The following is a 13,532-nucleotide window of genomic DNA, read 5'->3' on the forward strand; positions in this document are numbered from 1 at the left end:
TACTAAACTTATGAGTGTGATCAATATATTGAATTCACAGTAATGTATTAGTAGTGTTATAAAAACACACTCAAATTGCCTAATTTCTATACATAAATATGACACTTACTGAAACTACTGTGGAATGCCTTATTCGATAATATGACCATAATGAATGATTTGCACAATGTTATGAATTTGATCTTTGTTCGAAGTTCGATTTTCTCCCCTGTTAATCGGAAATCAAATTGATAGATATTGCTTTTTGTGACAAAAAAGAAGTTTAGATTTGTGGTTGAAGTTATATATCTTACTCAACAATATTTAATAAGGAAACTAATGAAAAAGATTTGAAAATTTTAAGTTTTAACGAAAATAACAAAATAAAGGGTAAAGTGAATAGTATCATGATTGACTTTTTAGTGTAAAAATGTGGTTTTTCGTTAAATTGTGTTTGTTCATCGTACATCGTGTTGTTAGTTTTTGTCAGGTACTGGTTGTATTTAATTTTAGATAAAAATATTTAAAATAATTTATGATCACACGATATACGATGAACGAATATGATTCACGAATTCCTGAAATCGTTACAAACAAGATCCGAAGAGGATCCAGGTTCTTTCTATATGAGCAGAGCGCTAAAGAAGGATATGCATCACGAAACCTTTAATTAATTTTATTTAATTGCATTGATTTTGAACCCAAGAATAAAGTGAAGAAAAGATACCAACCACATGTGCCAAAAAATCTGGCCAATTGTGGAGAGGCTTCCCTCCAATTTGAGCCCCCACATGAAGTCAGCCAACTGTGGGCAAAAGACCTTCAGGAAAGAGACACGCCAATAGATAAATAGTAATGATACTACGACACCATAAATTATGCATAGCAACCATGATGTGCAATGATATGATACTGTAATCATTTAGTATTATGGTTTAATAATATTTTTTTTATTTGTAAATGAGAGATCATGTTCAATTTTTTTTGTAAAAACGAATTTGAATTAAATTATTATGGCTAACTCATTGTGAGACTTAACCTACACTCCACAGTGTAAATAATATTGTATGTATTAAAAAAGTATGGTCATGTAGATGGTTTTGGCTACAATAGTACGTATCACCAACAATTAAAAGAGCCATGAGACTACGACACCATAAATAATGTATAGCAACCACTCTACAAAAGTATGGTATTGTAGTTATTAGTATTACGGTTTAGTAATATTTTTTTTATAGTTGTAAGTGAGAGGTTAGGTTCAATTCCTTTTAAAGGTGAATTCGAACTAAATTATTATAACTAATTCATTGTGAGACTTAACTGATACCTTACACTCCTTAGCATAGATAATGTTGTATGTATTAAAAAAATAGGTCTTTTAGATGGGTACGGCTACAATGATACGTACCACTTGGTGTTACGGGTTTTATGTAAAAGATTTAACCGTTGCAAGGATTGATTGAATTTCTACATGCAAGATTTAGCCAATGAATTCCAGATTACTTAGTGGGATGTATCATGGAAGAAAAATTGCTTGTTTGGCCATTTGTACTTGATTAATTTTTTTTATTTTTTACAACAATATTGAGAGTGAGGGTCTAAGCCAAAAATATGGTCAATAATTTTATGGTAAACTCACATTGTATTAAAGTAGATATCATCATTTGAGGAAGAAAAAGAATAAAATTACTAAACTAGATAAAGAAACATTCGGAGAATTATATTAAACCTAAAAAAATTGTAATCCAAGTGATTTAAAATTTAAAAGCATCACCTACACTAAAAGTCCTGTTTCGATTTCCGCTCTCCTTGATATAACATCAAACTGCAACCCCGCTTTCAAATCAAGCTTGGATAACCCAAATTAGCCTTTTTGAAAGCACATTTAAGCAAGGATAGTGCTATTCACACACCTATTTTTACCTCATACACACCATGTTAATTTTTTGCCACTAATATTCTTCAATTCATTAGACCCGACGATCGAAAATTAAGATAAGTGTGTAAAAAATAAGAAAGAGTGTTCGGATAGCACTGGCATTAAGCAAACAATCCACCCCAAAAAAAGAAAAAGAATTTAGGCATAACAATTATACCTTATAAGATCACAACAATGAAATGAGATTCCAATCAGAATTAGCAGCAGTCACATCCCCTCTCAAACCTAAGAAACCAAACAACTGCAACACATTGTACAAGCTAAACAGTTGAGACAAAAGACACAGCAGCTAAACCAACAACACAAAACGTCGGATTCGATCGCCATCGAAATAAACGCGGAGCCTGTTCCGACTGCTTCTCCGATCCCGAAGTTATTAACATTCGATTCTGCCAATGAGGGGGAGCTAGATGCATTAAACTTACCAATACTGCACTAATAGAACCCTACTGCCCAACACTAACCCCAGCACTCAATGTATCCTTCGCCTTTGGAGGCCTACCCCTTGGCCTCACCGGCATTGTCTCTTCCACTGCCGTCGAGCCACTCAAACCTCCGGTAGGCTTTGCCATCTTCCTTGGCCGCCCTCTCGGCTTCCCACTCCCTGAAGACACCTTAACCTTGGGAGGCTTTGGGGGTGCTTCCGGGTCCTTAGGCGGGCGGCCCCTACCCTTTTGTGAGGTCAAGGTGGTGTCCGGGGACAATGGATCCTTGGGCTTTGGCGGCCTGCCACGCCCCCTCCTCGGAGGTGCATTGGGATCTGGCTTTGTGTAGTTGTTTTTCCAGAACACCAGCTCCCCATTATCTTTCATCTTGCTGAGGTGGTGAGAGAGGAGGGTATTGTGCCCGGCCGGCACTTTCCCATAGGTTGATTCAATATATTTCGAGATGGAGGATTTGTTCGAACCATTCTTGTCATTCAAGGCTTCAATTGCCTGCAGAATCATCTGAAAATACCACAATTCAGACTTTTACCAAAAAGAACAAAAAAATACAAACTTTCTACTCAGAAATTTCTCGTCGGCAAACAAATGTTCAAGTTATATAAATATATACACACATACATATTTTGCAAATTTGGGTTCTGCAAAATTTCAAATCTTTTTTTTTTTTTTTTTTTAATGATTTGGGTTCTGGTATTTCAAATTACCCAAATCAGTAAAAAAATCTAAAACTTTGGAGAATCCTAAAACTGTAGTCCTAATACTTTTTTCCTCGAAAATACACAAGGAACAACAACGAAGCAAGCTTATCCCACTAGGTGAGTTCGACCGTATGAATTCTAAACGCTCGATTTTGCCAGTCTTCCATTAGCACCAAATCTTCCTTTCTCGAAAATATACCCAAACTATTTTTTTTTCATATATCTAGCTATAACAGGTAGAGATATTCAGATCAGTGAAAGCTCATTTCTTATGATCACTATGAAAACTAAATGGAACCAAGCGCTCTAATTATTTTTAATATTTTTGCTATTATTCAGGAACCCCTCTTAATTTACCCTCTCCACAACATGTATAATATCCAAGACCATGAAAAGTAGTATTTTTTTTTTTAATTAAAAAAACATCACTATTTGTGAAAACTGTGAGAAATGATGGTTTGAAGTACAGAAAAAAAAATAAAACAAAAATTTAAAGAGAATTATTTTAGTGAGAGATTTGGAAGGAGAGAGAAGAAGGAAGTACCTGAGGGTAAGGAGGGAGTGATGGAGGTTTGTTAACCTCTTCAGTGGCCATTAAAACTTTGCAGAGAAAATAAAAGGAAGCTGTTTGAAATTTCTAGGCCTCTCAGTGAACCCCACAAAACACTCAGCTGCTGCTACAGCTTCTACAGCTACAGCAGCAAGGAGAAAACCCTCAATTTTCTGATGGTAAAAAAGCTGTTGGATTTGAGCTTGCAAGGATTTGAGAGCAAGATTTAAAGCCAAAAGGATAAAGTAAATAATATAATATAATTAGTTTGCTTTTGGTTCTTTGATCGACGGCTGGGAGTCTCAGAGTGGACGATGGAACGGTTGAGAGACGGTGAGATGGGGATCGCTGAGGTGGCAGGTTATGGAACTTCTGATTGGAAGGTTCTGCAGACAGTAGGTGATGGGAGGGGAGAGTCTAGAATCCAGATCCTCTCCGAATCTAAGGATCATGAGTCTAAGAATCAATTGATTCGGTTCGTTGAAACTTGATCAAACAGCTACAAATAGGGGGTTTCACCAAAAGTTATAATAATTGTAGTCATTAGATCAAATTTCAACTGGCCGAATCAATTGATTCCTAGGCTCAGGATCCTTAGATCCGAAGAGGATCTGGATCCAAGAGTCTAGTCCCACTGCTCAAAATAATGATTTTAATGTGGATTTTTCTCCTCTTACACACTCTTATTTATTTATAGCATTTGAAGTGAATAAAATTAAATAAATAATCAACGAACATAAATATAGGCGTATGTGAAACGTAATTAGCGGTATGATAAAATTTATTATTTTGCTAAAATCGAAACTAAATGCCAAAACTGTGCAACGGCCATGTTATTACAAAACGCACCATACAAACGGTAAAAAGAATGTCTAATAAACGTGGACACCTCATCGAACATGTGAACTCCTTTGCCAGGGTGGAGTTCCCCATTGCGAACGGTAGTCAAACTTCAATTGGAGAATATGTGAGTGTAGGTATTAGATAACTGAAATGAAAGAATTAGTGTTATCAGCTGATGAATTTTGAGTAATTTTCAAGCTGAATTCCACACTCCAATTAAGTGTATTGTATATAGAGTTTCATGGACTCTCATATATAGTTATGAATGCATAACATTTTTAATAACCATTTCAGTTGACATGTACACCGACTTAATTAAGCTTTTTCCAACATTTTGTGCATAATGTTAGAGACTAGGATCTCACATTGGTCATATGACAAATAATATACAACTAATATGTGAGAGTTTTCACCTCTAATATCACTGAGGCCTTTTGGTGGTGAACCGTACTTGGGCCTACAAAATTAATCATAGTATCATAGTAGGCTATTCTCTAGACACGTAATGGGCCTGAGTTACCGGACTCAAACATGCTTTCTGAAGTTGGGTTTTAAAAGCTACATCCAACTTAAGGCAATTGAACGACTGGGCCTTCAAAAGATTGACGTTGGCTCTAAAAACTGAATACTGACCGAGTTCTCGAAAAGATTGACTTTTGTTTCGGTCTAATGACTTGACCAATTCGTGAGGTGGAAATTGGTTTCCCATGTGACCCCGTGTGGGGCCACTTGTGAAGGGGCGTGTTAAAGTATATGATCTCACTTCGGGTCATATTATAAAATAATATACAATCATCCCCCTTTATTCACAACAACAACAATAATAATATACAATCAATTATGAAAGTTTCCACATGTAATAGCCTTTTAAAAATGCTCATTGCTTTCGTTATTTATGTGATTTGACGAAATGTATAGTTTGGCTTTGTAAAGCATCATGAAAAAGAGAAAGGAAAAAGGGATGATGTGAACTTTTTTTATTGTGATCATAAACGAGTAGACATTCAATGAGTTACTCCCCATATTACAAATTGGTTTCATAGTTAAACTTTAACTTTCTTCATTGTATCAGAGCATGTTATCCCACGTGAAGCTGAACGGCCACATGTGCTCCACGCACTTGATTTGTGTCCTCCACGTGTGAAGGCCTGATGAGATACAAATCCCACATTAGGAGAAAAATGGACATTGCAAGTGTTTATAAGTAATTGGACTACTCCTAATATTGCCAATTGGTTTTATGGTGGAATTTCAATTTTCTTCACATAATCCACTTAGGTGTTCAATATTTTTCATGAAAAATCTAGTTAAAATAATTGTCTTTTTATCTCAACTTATACATGTGAGATCTTATGTTTGACTCTCGTGAATGACGAATTTGATATGAAATTAGGGTGTTGTTATCCACACATCCTTTTTTAGCTTTCGGCCACCCTTCTCAATTTTCGATTGTCGGATCGAATGAATTAAAGAAGATCAATGGAAAAAATTAAGAGAACTTTCATGAAAGAAGCTTGGGCTAAGTTTATTTTAATAAAAAACTATGCTATAACTTTATTTAATTAAAAATACTTAATTTTAATAAAAAAAACCCTTAAATTTTAATAAACAGGACAAAAGAACTTAAATTTTAATGAAAAATACATAATTTTAATATTAAAAAAAAAATTGACGAGCGGATCCACACGTCCTCACACAAACTGTTTATGAAACTTACGGTACTATACTGTATGAAATATACTACACTGTTTATGAAACTTACAACACTGTTATGAAACTTAACAGTACTACACTGTTTATGAAATTTAATGGTGCTACACTGTTTAGGAAACTTAACAGTACTACACTGTTTATGAAACTTAATTGTACTACATTCTTCTCTCTCCTCTTCTTGAATTTTCTTGACACATTCTCACATTCCAAACACATTTTCTTCGATACTAATCAAATTTTCTCTATATCTCGTCAATTTCTTAACTTTCTACACCAATTACTTAATTTTCTTCTATTGTCCGCCCGTATTCGGCTTCCTCTTCTCCTCCACCAAATGCAAATGTTGTGCCCTAAAACACAACACTTTCAATAATAAAAAAGTTGGGCACAATAGGGTGAGGTACAAGGAGTGCCTTAAGATCCATGCAACAACCATATGAGGGACTATTACGGATGGTTGTGGCGAATTCATGCCCAATGGAGAAAAGGGCACCATCGAAGCCCTTTAGGGCAACTGCTCTGCCTACAACTGTCACAGAAACTTCCATAGAACAGAAGTTGAAGGTGAGCAGTAGCAGCAGCTTTCCTCTTGGGATCATAATTTCTATCATACCATTAACAGGGCAGTTGGAGTTGGGAGCAGGAAATTCTTATTAAATCATGGAGGAGGATGAGGACATCACAAGAGTTTACTAGCAATACCCCAATACCCCCACCAACACCAGATGATAATGTCTAACTACAACATGGGGATGCGAATGGTGGAGATAATGTCTAACTACAGCATGGGGATGCGAATGATGGGGTCCATCCCTTCAAATCAGTCTGATGAGCAAGAAGATCGCCGTCGTCGTCGCGATGGCGGATCACGTATTGATACAAGTGTATGGAAATCGCAGGCTTTGTTGATCTTCAACTTCATTTGCTTGAATCAATAGGACTTTGAGGTCCGTTTGGATGTTTGGAAATTGGAGATTGTAATAGAGTTGAATTCTAAGAGATTTGAAGAGAGATGGACCTTTGATTGGAAAAAGACTACCGACTGACAATTTGAAAAAAAATATTTCCTCATATTGTTCTTTTCTTTAAGTGGTGGATCATATATTGATAGAGGTGTAGGGCTTGCACGTGCTTTTGTTAGGTATTTTTTTTTCTTTCTCTTGTCCTTATCATTAAATAAAGTTAGTGGGTGGTTTTTGATTAAAACTCAAAGTTTTGAAACTCTTTTCATTAGTTTTCCTAAAAATTAACAAGGGTGTGTAGAAGATAAAAAAAAGTGTGAGTAGCACTACCCATGAAATTAATGCTAACTCATTGTGTGGCCCAATCTCCCGTTCTCAATATCGTCGTATAAAAAAACCAAATAAGTTTGGGGTGGTAACAGATGAAGTCAAAAACAAACTGAAGCTTAAAGCTTGTTTGGTATCTTCTTGGGTCGATTTTTCGGTTTTGTTTTTGTAAACAATGAGTGTTAAATAATATAACTATATTTAGCATTTTGGTAAACTATATGTTCGTTTCAAATTCAATACCAAACAACCACTAAGTAATAAAAGATTTTCTCGTAATAATGGTGGTTAATCAAATATCCTGATCTTGACATTGCTTTTTAAATTTTTGCAGTCTTCATGTTTTTTTAGTAGTTTTTAGTAGTGCGATAGCATTGTAGTCTTCGTGTGTTTTTCTTTTTAGTCTGAGGGAGCATATGGTACTCTCTTTTCCTTTCTCGGGGGTTTTTGTTTTTTTGGTAATCAGGATATAGCATTATTCGGGCAAAGATGCCAAAGAGATACAAGAAAGCCTACATCGAGGCAAACATCAGAAGAAACTACTAGAAAAGAGTAGTGCAAAGAGGTGACATTATAACCACGACGCCGCATCTAATGCTAGAGCGTCCCTCCTCGCACTACCAAAAGCACTTAGGGGGGGCAAGGAAGACCATCATTACACAGAACATGAACAAGGGAAGATGGGGGTCTGTTGACCCAAACCTGATCACATGCTTCCCTACATTGTCGCGACGCCAAATGGTCTGCCGCCAAGTTGGCCAATCTTGGAACCCAAGACCAGCGACAATCAAGAAAATCCTTTCCCAATCTGCAACATTTCACCAGAGTGGGGAAGGCATCCCAACTGCCATTCTTTGCCATGTCCCTAAGGCAAGAAATTGATTCCAAGGAGTCTGATTCAACAATAATCAAATTCCAACCCCTGTTCTTTCCCAACTTACACCCATGCAAGAAAGCCAAAGCCTTCATCATAGCTGCACTTGTAGCCTTCCCACCGTAATGACCAGCAGCTAAGAACCTTCCTTCCTCATCCTGTGCCACCACACCCGTAAATCTCAGTCCATCATTTGGTCCTTAACTTGCATCCACGTTAATTTTTACAAAGCCCAAACTTGGTGGAGACCATATACCACCGTCAATTGGTTCCAGCAATCTGGGCATGGGCGAAGTGAAAGACACAAATCTGGCCTCCTTGAAGGTGGTAGCCGACAGGGAACTAGCCAAAATAACTTGTCTTGGGTGAATCTGCTATTGGTCGAATTGAAAGTTACACCTTGATTTCCATCTATCAACCCATACTCTAACCTCCTTTCCACTCATAATCTGCCAGTGAGCTCCATTGCATAAAATATCCCTTCTAGCTAGGAGGCTCGACCAAGCCCAAGAGGTTCTCCCGCCCCTTTTTGCGTCAAGGAACGAACAATTAGGGAAGTACCGGGCCTTCAACACCAACGCCCATAATGAGTTCGGAACGAGGCTACATTAATGCAACTTCCATCAATAATATCTTCATTGTTCTTCTAGTTAATGAAATTTCTCCCTAACAAATAAATACCAAAATATATTTTCATTTTGGGGTAAATGAAAAAGAAGATTTCTTTGTAATGAAGTAATTACACCTCTTCAATAAAACTAAAATACAAAAGAAAAGAAAAACTAGTTACAATCCAAAAGAAGAAAAAATAATAAACAGACTATTGATAATTAGAAGCAACTTGTTTTAACAAACTCAAAATATGATGCTCCTCTTCATATATCTGCATTCTGCAGTAATGCGGAGTCACTGATTGTGCCATGCCCAGCCCAAGTGGAAAAAACACAACAAGGAATTCCTCCCCTCCTTTAAGAGATCTTCCCTTGAACGATACAACAACAACGACAAAGCCTTATCCCACTAAGTGGAATCATCCCCTTGATCGATAAATTCCGTAATTTCTGTCCACAACAAGTATTTAAACAAAATGTGGAATAGTAGTTCTTCATCACACATATGTATCTGCTTCTGCAGTCTTCCTGATCACCAATACAGCAATCTGCAATCATCAAACTGAATTTTTTTACCATCTTAACTTTTGTAATGTGACAGAATGCATGCATGTGCATGTTTATCCTAAACCCTAAATCGGATTAAAGTGAATTTCGCAAATGATTATGTTAGTTACTTGTAAATTGGTGTTACTATAACTGCTAAAATAACACCAGTTTGGTCTGCTCACTACATGAAAAAGCACTAGTCAGAAAAAAAAAGATCTTGAGTTATGATATCGTGCCTACAAGATTATCCGTGTCTAAGTAGTCAACGGCGACAGTTAACTATGCGTGCTATTTGATTTGCACGAACAATCCTTTTACTCGCATCATCTTGTTCCACAGATATCAGTGGCCACTGATGCTTTTTAGTTGTGTATTAGTGGTTTGTGTGCCTACAGCATTGTAAAGGTTGTTCCCAAGTCAGAGAACTGAGTTGTAAACTTGTTTGAATATTACCTCTTAATTAGATTCTCCTTGTATCAATCAACTGCAACTTCATCGCCCTCGGGATCATTCATGTTCTTGACGCGGAGTTCAACAGCCCTCAGATCCCTTAGATGTTGCAAAATCTCTTGGAGAAGATCCACCCCTTTGTCACCCTTCTTTATGGAGCTCATGCAGTGCTTTAGAAACTCCCTGTCTGCTTCAAGAGCTTGTAGCCTCTCATAAACATGATCCACCTCCTCTTCAATGGCTATTTTGCCATCATTCAACTCAAAATTGGTAATTGAGTTCCGCATTGTTTCAATAGATTCAGATTGATCAACGTGTTCTTCATGAGTTAACCCTTCTTCGGTTTCATTGTCAGTTGCATCCAAAAGCGGAAGAAGTCTTTTTACCATGGAACCCAATGTCTTTCCCTCGGGATCATGTTTATCCCCCGAAAATCCCTTCGATGTCCCATTTTCTTCTGGACTGCTAAAATCATGATTCTCTTCGAAGTCTTTGAGACTATACGCGGGGGAATGCTCAACTAATTTAAAGTCATCGCCCAATTCCTCATTTGCACCCAACGTGATTAGCTTCTCCTCCAAGGCTTTGAGCTGATCCAGAATGGACAGCCTCTCTTCCTCAAACCCTGCTAGCGATTCATCAAGAACACTCATATTTTTAACACAATCCAGAGCTAAGTCTTCCAAACTCAGACCTGCATCATCTGTAGTATTGTTGTTGTTATTGCTTTCTTGAAGGCCACCAAAGCCACTTTCTTCGTCCCTGGTTTCAACATTAAGGTCAATCGATAGCGCATCACTATCCCACGACTGGCTGCAAGAAGCAGAGGAATTCCTACTTTTTACACTTCCATATTTAATTTTGCTCATGATCCTTATCTTCTCTTTTTCTTCATAATCTAGGACTTTCTTTTGATATATTTCCAGTTCTCTCTCGAGTTCTTGCTTTTCCTTCTCCTTCTTGTTCATCAAATCATTCAAAAGTTGTAAGGCATCCTGATCGTACTCGGATTGTTCTTCCATCATCCTCTGGTATTGCAATGCCTCCATTTGCATTGCTGCCTTCTCTTCTTGAAGCCTTGTTATCATAGCCATAGTCTGGTTGGCGGCAATTGCAGACGCACTCCTCTCTTGCTCTAGTTCTGCGTACAAGGAACTTATAGCTTTACGTTCAGCTGTCAGAGCTTCTTTAAGCCGTCCAATGGTTGTAAAAGGATCTCCATCTTCCATCTCACTGACCCCACTTCCATCCAAATACTCATCTACCGCCGGCTCTTTTTTTTCACCCGGTTTCTTGTGCAAGGAACAAAGACTGTTTACTGATGTTAGTGAGTTAGGAATCTTCTCTTCCTCTGATTCTTGATCATTTTCGAGCTTACTTGTTTCCTCTTTCGGTATACCTTCTTCAGTGTGCCTTAAACCTGTCAAAATTAAATTTACCGTAAACGCCAGCTCTTTTTTTTTTTTAACAATTACACTACTTGTACTACTAAATGCCTTTCATCAAATCAGTTTCTGTATATAGGTGGAGATAAGATATGATTTTGAGATTTACCGTAATCACTCCGATCTGAGAATGTATCAGGTACATTGGGATTTTCAAGGCACATCGAAGAAGAACCTTCTTGAGCCCGAGGGTGATCAGTTTCACGGTCACCCACTTCTGTGCTTGCCAAATTTCTTGGTATAATGTGATCAACAGAAATACTTTCTTCTTCAGATGCTGCATGGAATTAAGAATCAGAAAGCAAAATAAACTTATAGCGAATAAATTTGTGAATAACTACAATTCTTCTGTACCTGGTGGATCATTTCGTTCTTTGTTATCGGGTTCTTCAATTCGAACAAATAATGTTTGAGCTCCTGGATCAGTGACAACTTCATCACATGGCTTGCCAAGCAAATCTTGTTTTCCCTCTTCCGCGTCTACCTCAGAAGAGTTATCAGTAAAACCCCTGGCCATATCTAAGCTTTCAACTTCTCCGTTACTTGTGTTAACTGCACTCTCGTTTACCATGAGTACTAATGATGCTTCTCCAGAGAGTTGAGGTTGAGATCCGATGTTTGAGTCGGAAGCGAAATTCACTTCATGATGATCATGCTCTCTCACCTCTTCCTCTTTTACATTGCGGATTACTTGGTCTACTGTAGTTGAAAAATCAATCAACTCCACAGGAATCAACCGATGATTGTGAGCACAGATCAAACCATTCTCGGAAGATAGGGGGACGATTTCGAGAGAGTAATCTTCTTCAAAGCAACACTGAATGCTAGTAGCACTAGCTTCGGAGGATTGATGGACAAGTTTCGAGCTGTTAGAATCTGACCGCACAATTTCAAGAGAACCTCCTTTGTTGTCTTCATCTGCATCATTTTTCTGACGTAGCAATACTGATCTAGACGTCAGACAATCTTCCACTGCGCTGCCTCTGAAGCTAGAACTGCAAACATCCGATGTAAGTTGTTGCTCGTCTGCCACTCTATCGTCCTCATGTTCTTCATTCGTTGTCTCTAACTCATAGCCATTGTCACTGTGAGTTGACAGGCTATCGGGTTTGTTTGCACGTTGATACTCGCCTCCATTGTTTCCATCATCCGCAGCCTCTACAGCTGAATCTCCTTTCCGGGCATACTCCAAAGAACCCCAAGAAGGCTCAGACGGTGGAGAACAAGGACGGGAAAACATGTTGGATATCTTAGTGGCATGGCTCTCACATACAACATCTGTGTAAGAGTTGTTTGAGCTGTTGCCTTGTTCCAAGACGCGATCGATTCTATAAGTACACAACGGGCAAGGCTGTTTGAGACCAAAGTAATCGGCAAATTTGGTGATCAAGTAACTGAGCAAAGAGTCGAGGAGGAGGAGTGCTATCAAAATCCACTCAAGGACAGCATAGACTAGAATTACAATCAACTTCGGGGTGTTCCTGTGCAACATGGTTGCAAACTTGTTAGCTGCCATGGATGGGGAGAGAGAGAGAGAGAGAGAGAGAGAGGTTCAAGTTCAGACAGAAAAAAAAAGAGCGAGTTGTTGCAAGAGAAGCAGACTAGCTTCCCGGTCAGCTCTAAGTTGGTTAACAGTAAAAATTATGTTTTCTTCTTCATTTTATCAAAAGGGGAGCGGGGATCTGTCTTCAGCGTTGGAAAAAGAAATACGATTAGAAAAAAAGATGGCTTGTAATGTCCGTTAAAGACTATAAACTATAAATCCGCGCCCGTAGAAGAAAGTAAAAGTTATCTACACAAGTATTATGTAATTAATTTGTACTTGTTAATTGTTAATCAAATAAATGCATATGCTACTTGGGATTCTTGTTATATTTGGAATTAAAGTGAGAGGCAGGAAATGATGAAACATGGGTTGTCATTTGTCAACAAACACTCAACAGTGGCAGGCATGATAAAAAAGCTAACAAGAAAAAAAGAAAAAGTGGAAGGAAAAGGGGAAGGAATTGGATCAAATTCGGGCGTTTTGGAAGTGATTGGAGAGCCTTTGTATAAATAAAGTTGGTTATATAATATCTTGCTTTTGTTCCTGGGCCTGTGTATGTTTCCTTTAACTTTTTTAAAAGGAGTAGTGCTACCGCACACT

The 13,532-nt window shown here is 37.8% G+C and overlaps 2 protein-coding genes across 2 annotated transcripts; both read right to left on the bottom strand.

The window, feature by feature from the left end:
- Positions 1-2,055: 2,055 nt before the first annotated feature.
- Positions 2,056-3,811, bottom strand: LOC137708744 (HMG-Y-related protein A). Its single transcript, XM_068447893.2, has 2 exons — positions 3,607-3,811; positions 2,056-2,865 (listed from the first exon to the last, which is right to left on the bottom strand). The coding sequence occupies exons 1-2, from the start codon at positions 3,655-3,657 to the stop codon at positions 2,365-2,367; spliced, it is 552 nt and encodes a 183-aa protein (XP_068303994.2). The 5' UTR covers positions 3,658-3,811; the 3' UTR covers positions 2,056-2,364.
- Positions 3,812-8,998: 5,187 nt separating this feature from the next.
- On the bottom strand, positions 8,999-13,234 carry LOC137708777 (myosin-binding protein 3). Its single transcript, XM_068447930.2, has 4 exons — positions 11,741-13,234; positions 11,496-11,663; positions 9,945-11,361; positions 8,999-9,490 (listed from the first exon to the last, which is right to left on the bottom strand). Exons 1-3 carry the CDS (start codon positions 12,900-12,902, stop codon positions 9,968-9,970), a joined length of 2,724 nt encoding a protein of 907 aa, XP_068304031.2. The 5' UTR covers positions 12,903-13,234; the 3' UTR covers positions 8,999-9,490; positions 9,945-9,967.
- Between the last annotated feature and the right edge of the window lie 298 nt (positions 13,235-13,532).

Source organism: Pyrus communis, chromosome 17 (genome assembly GCF_041283825.1).
Source record: "Pyrus communis isolate YQ-2024b chromosome 17, ASM4128382v1, whole genome shotgun sequence".
Lineage (NCBI taxonomy): Eukaryota > Viridiplantae > Streptophyta > Magnoliopsida > Rosales > Rosaceae > Pyrus > Pyrus communis.

What these genes read in the sequence shown, in the direction of transcription:
- LOC137708744 (XM_068447893.2), bottom strand. Translation starts at nt 3,657, where the DNA reads ATGGCCACTGAAGAGGTTAACAAACCTCCATCACTCCCTCCTTACCCT. An exon ending in CACTCCCTCCTTACCCTCAG is followed by an intron (nt 2,866 to 3,606) that starts GTACTTCCTTCT and finishes TGGTATTTTCAG; the next exon opens with ATGATTCTGCAGGCAATTGA.
- LOC137708777 (XM_068447930.2), bottom strand. Translation starts at nt 12,902, where the DNA reads ATGGCAGCTAACAAGTTTGCAACCATGTTGCACAGGAACACCCCGAAG. An exon ending in AGAACGAAATGATCCACCAG is followed by an intron (nt 11,664 to 11,740) that starts GTACAGAAGAAT and finishes AATTCCATGCAG; the next exon opens with CATCTGAAGAAGAAAGTATT. An exon ending in CTCAGATCGGAGTGATTACG is followed by an intron (nt 11,362 to 11,495) that starts GTAAATCTCAAA and finishes TAATTTTGACAG; the next exon opens with GTTTAAGGCACACTGAAGAA.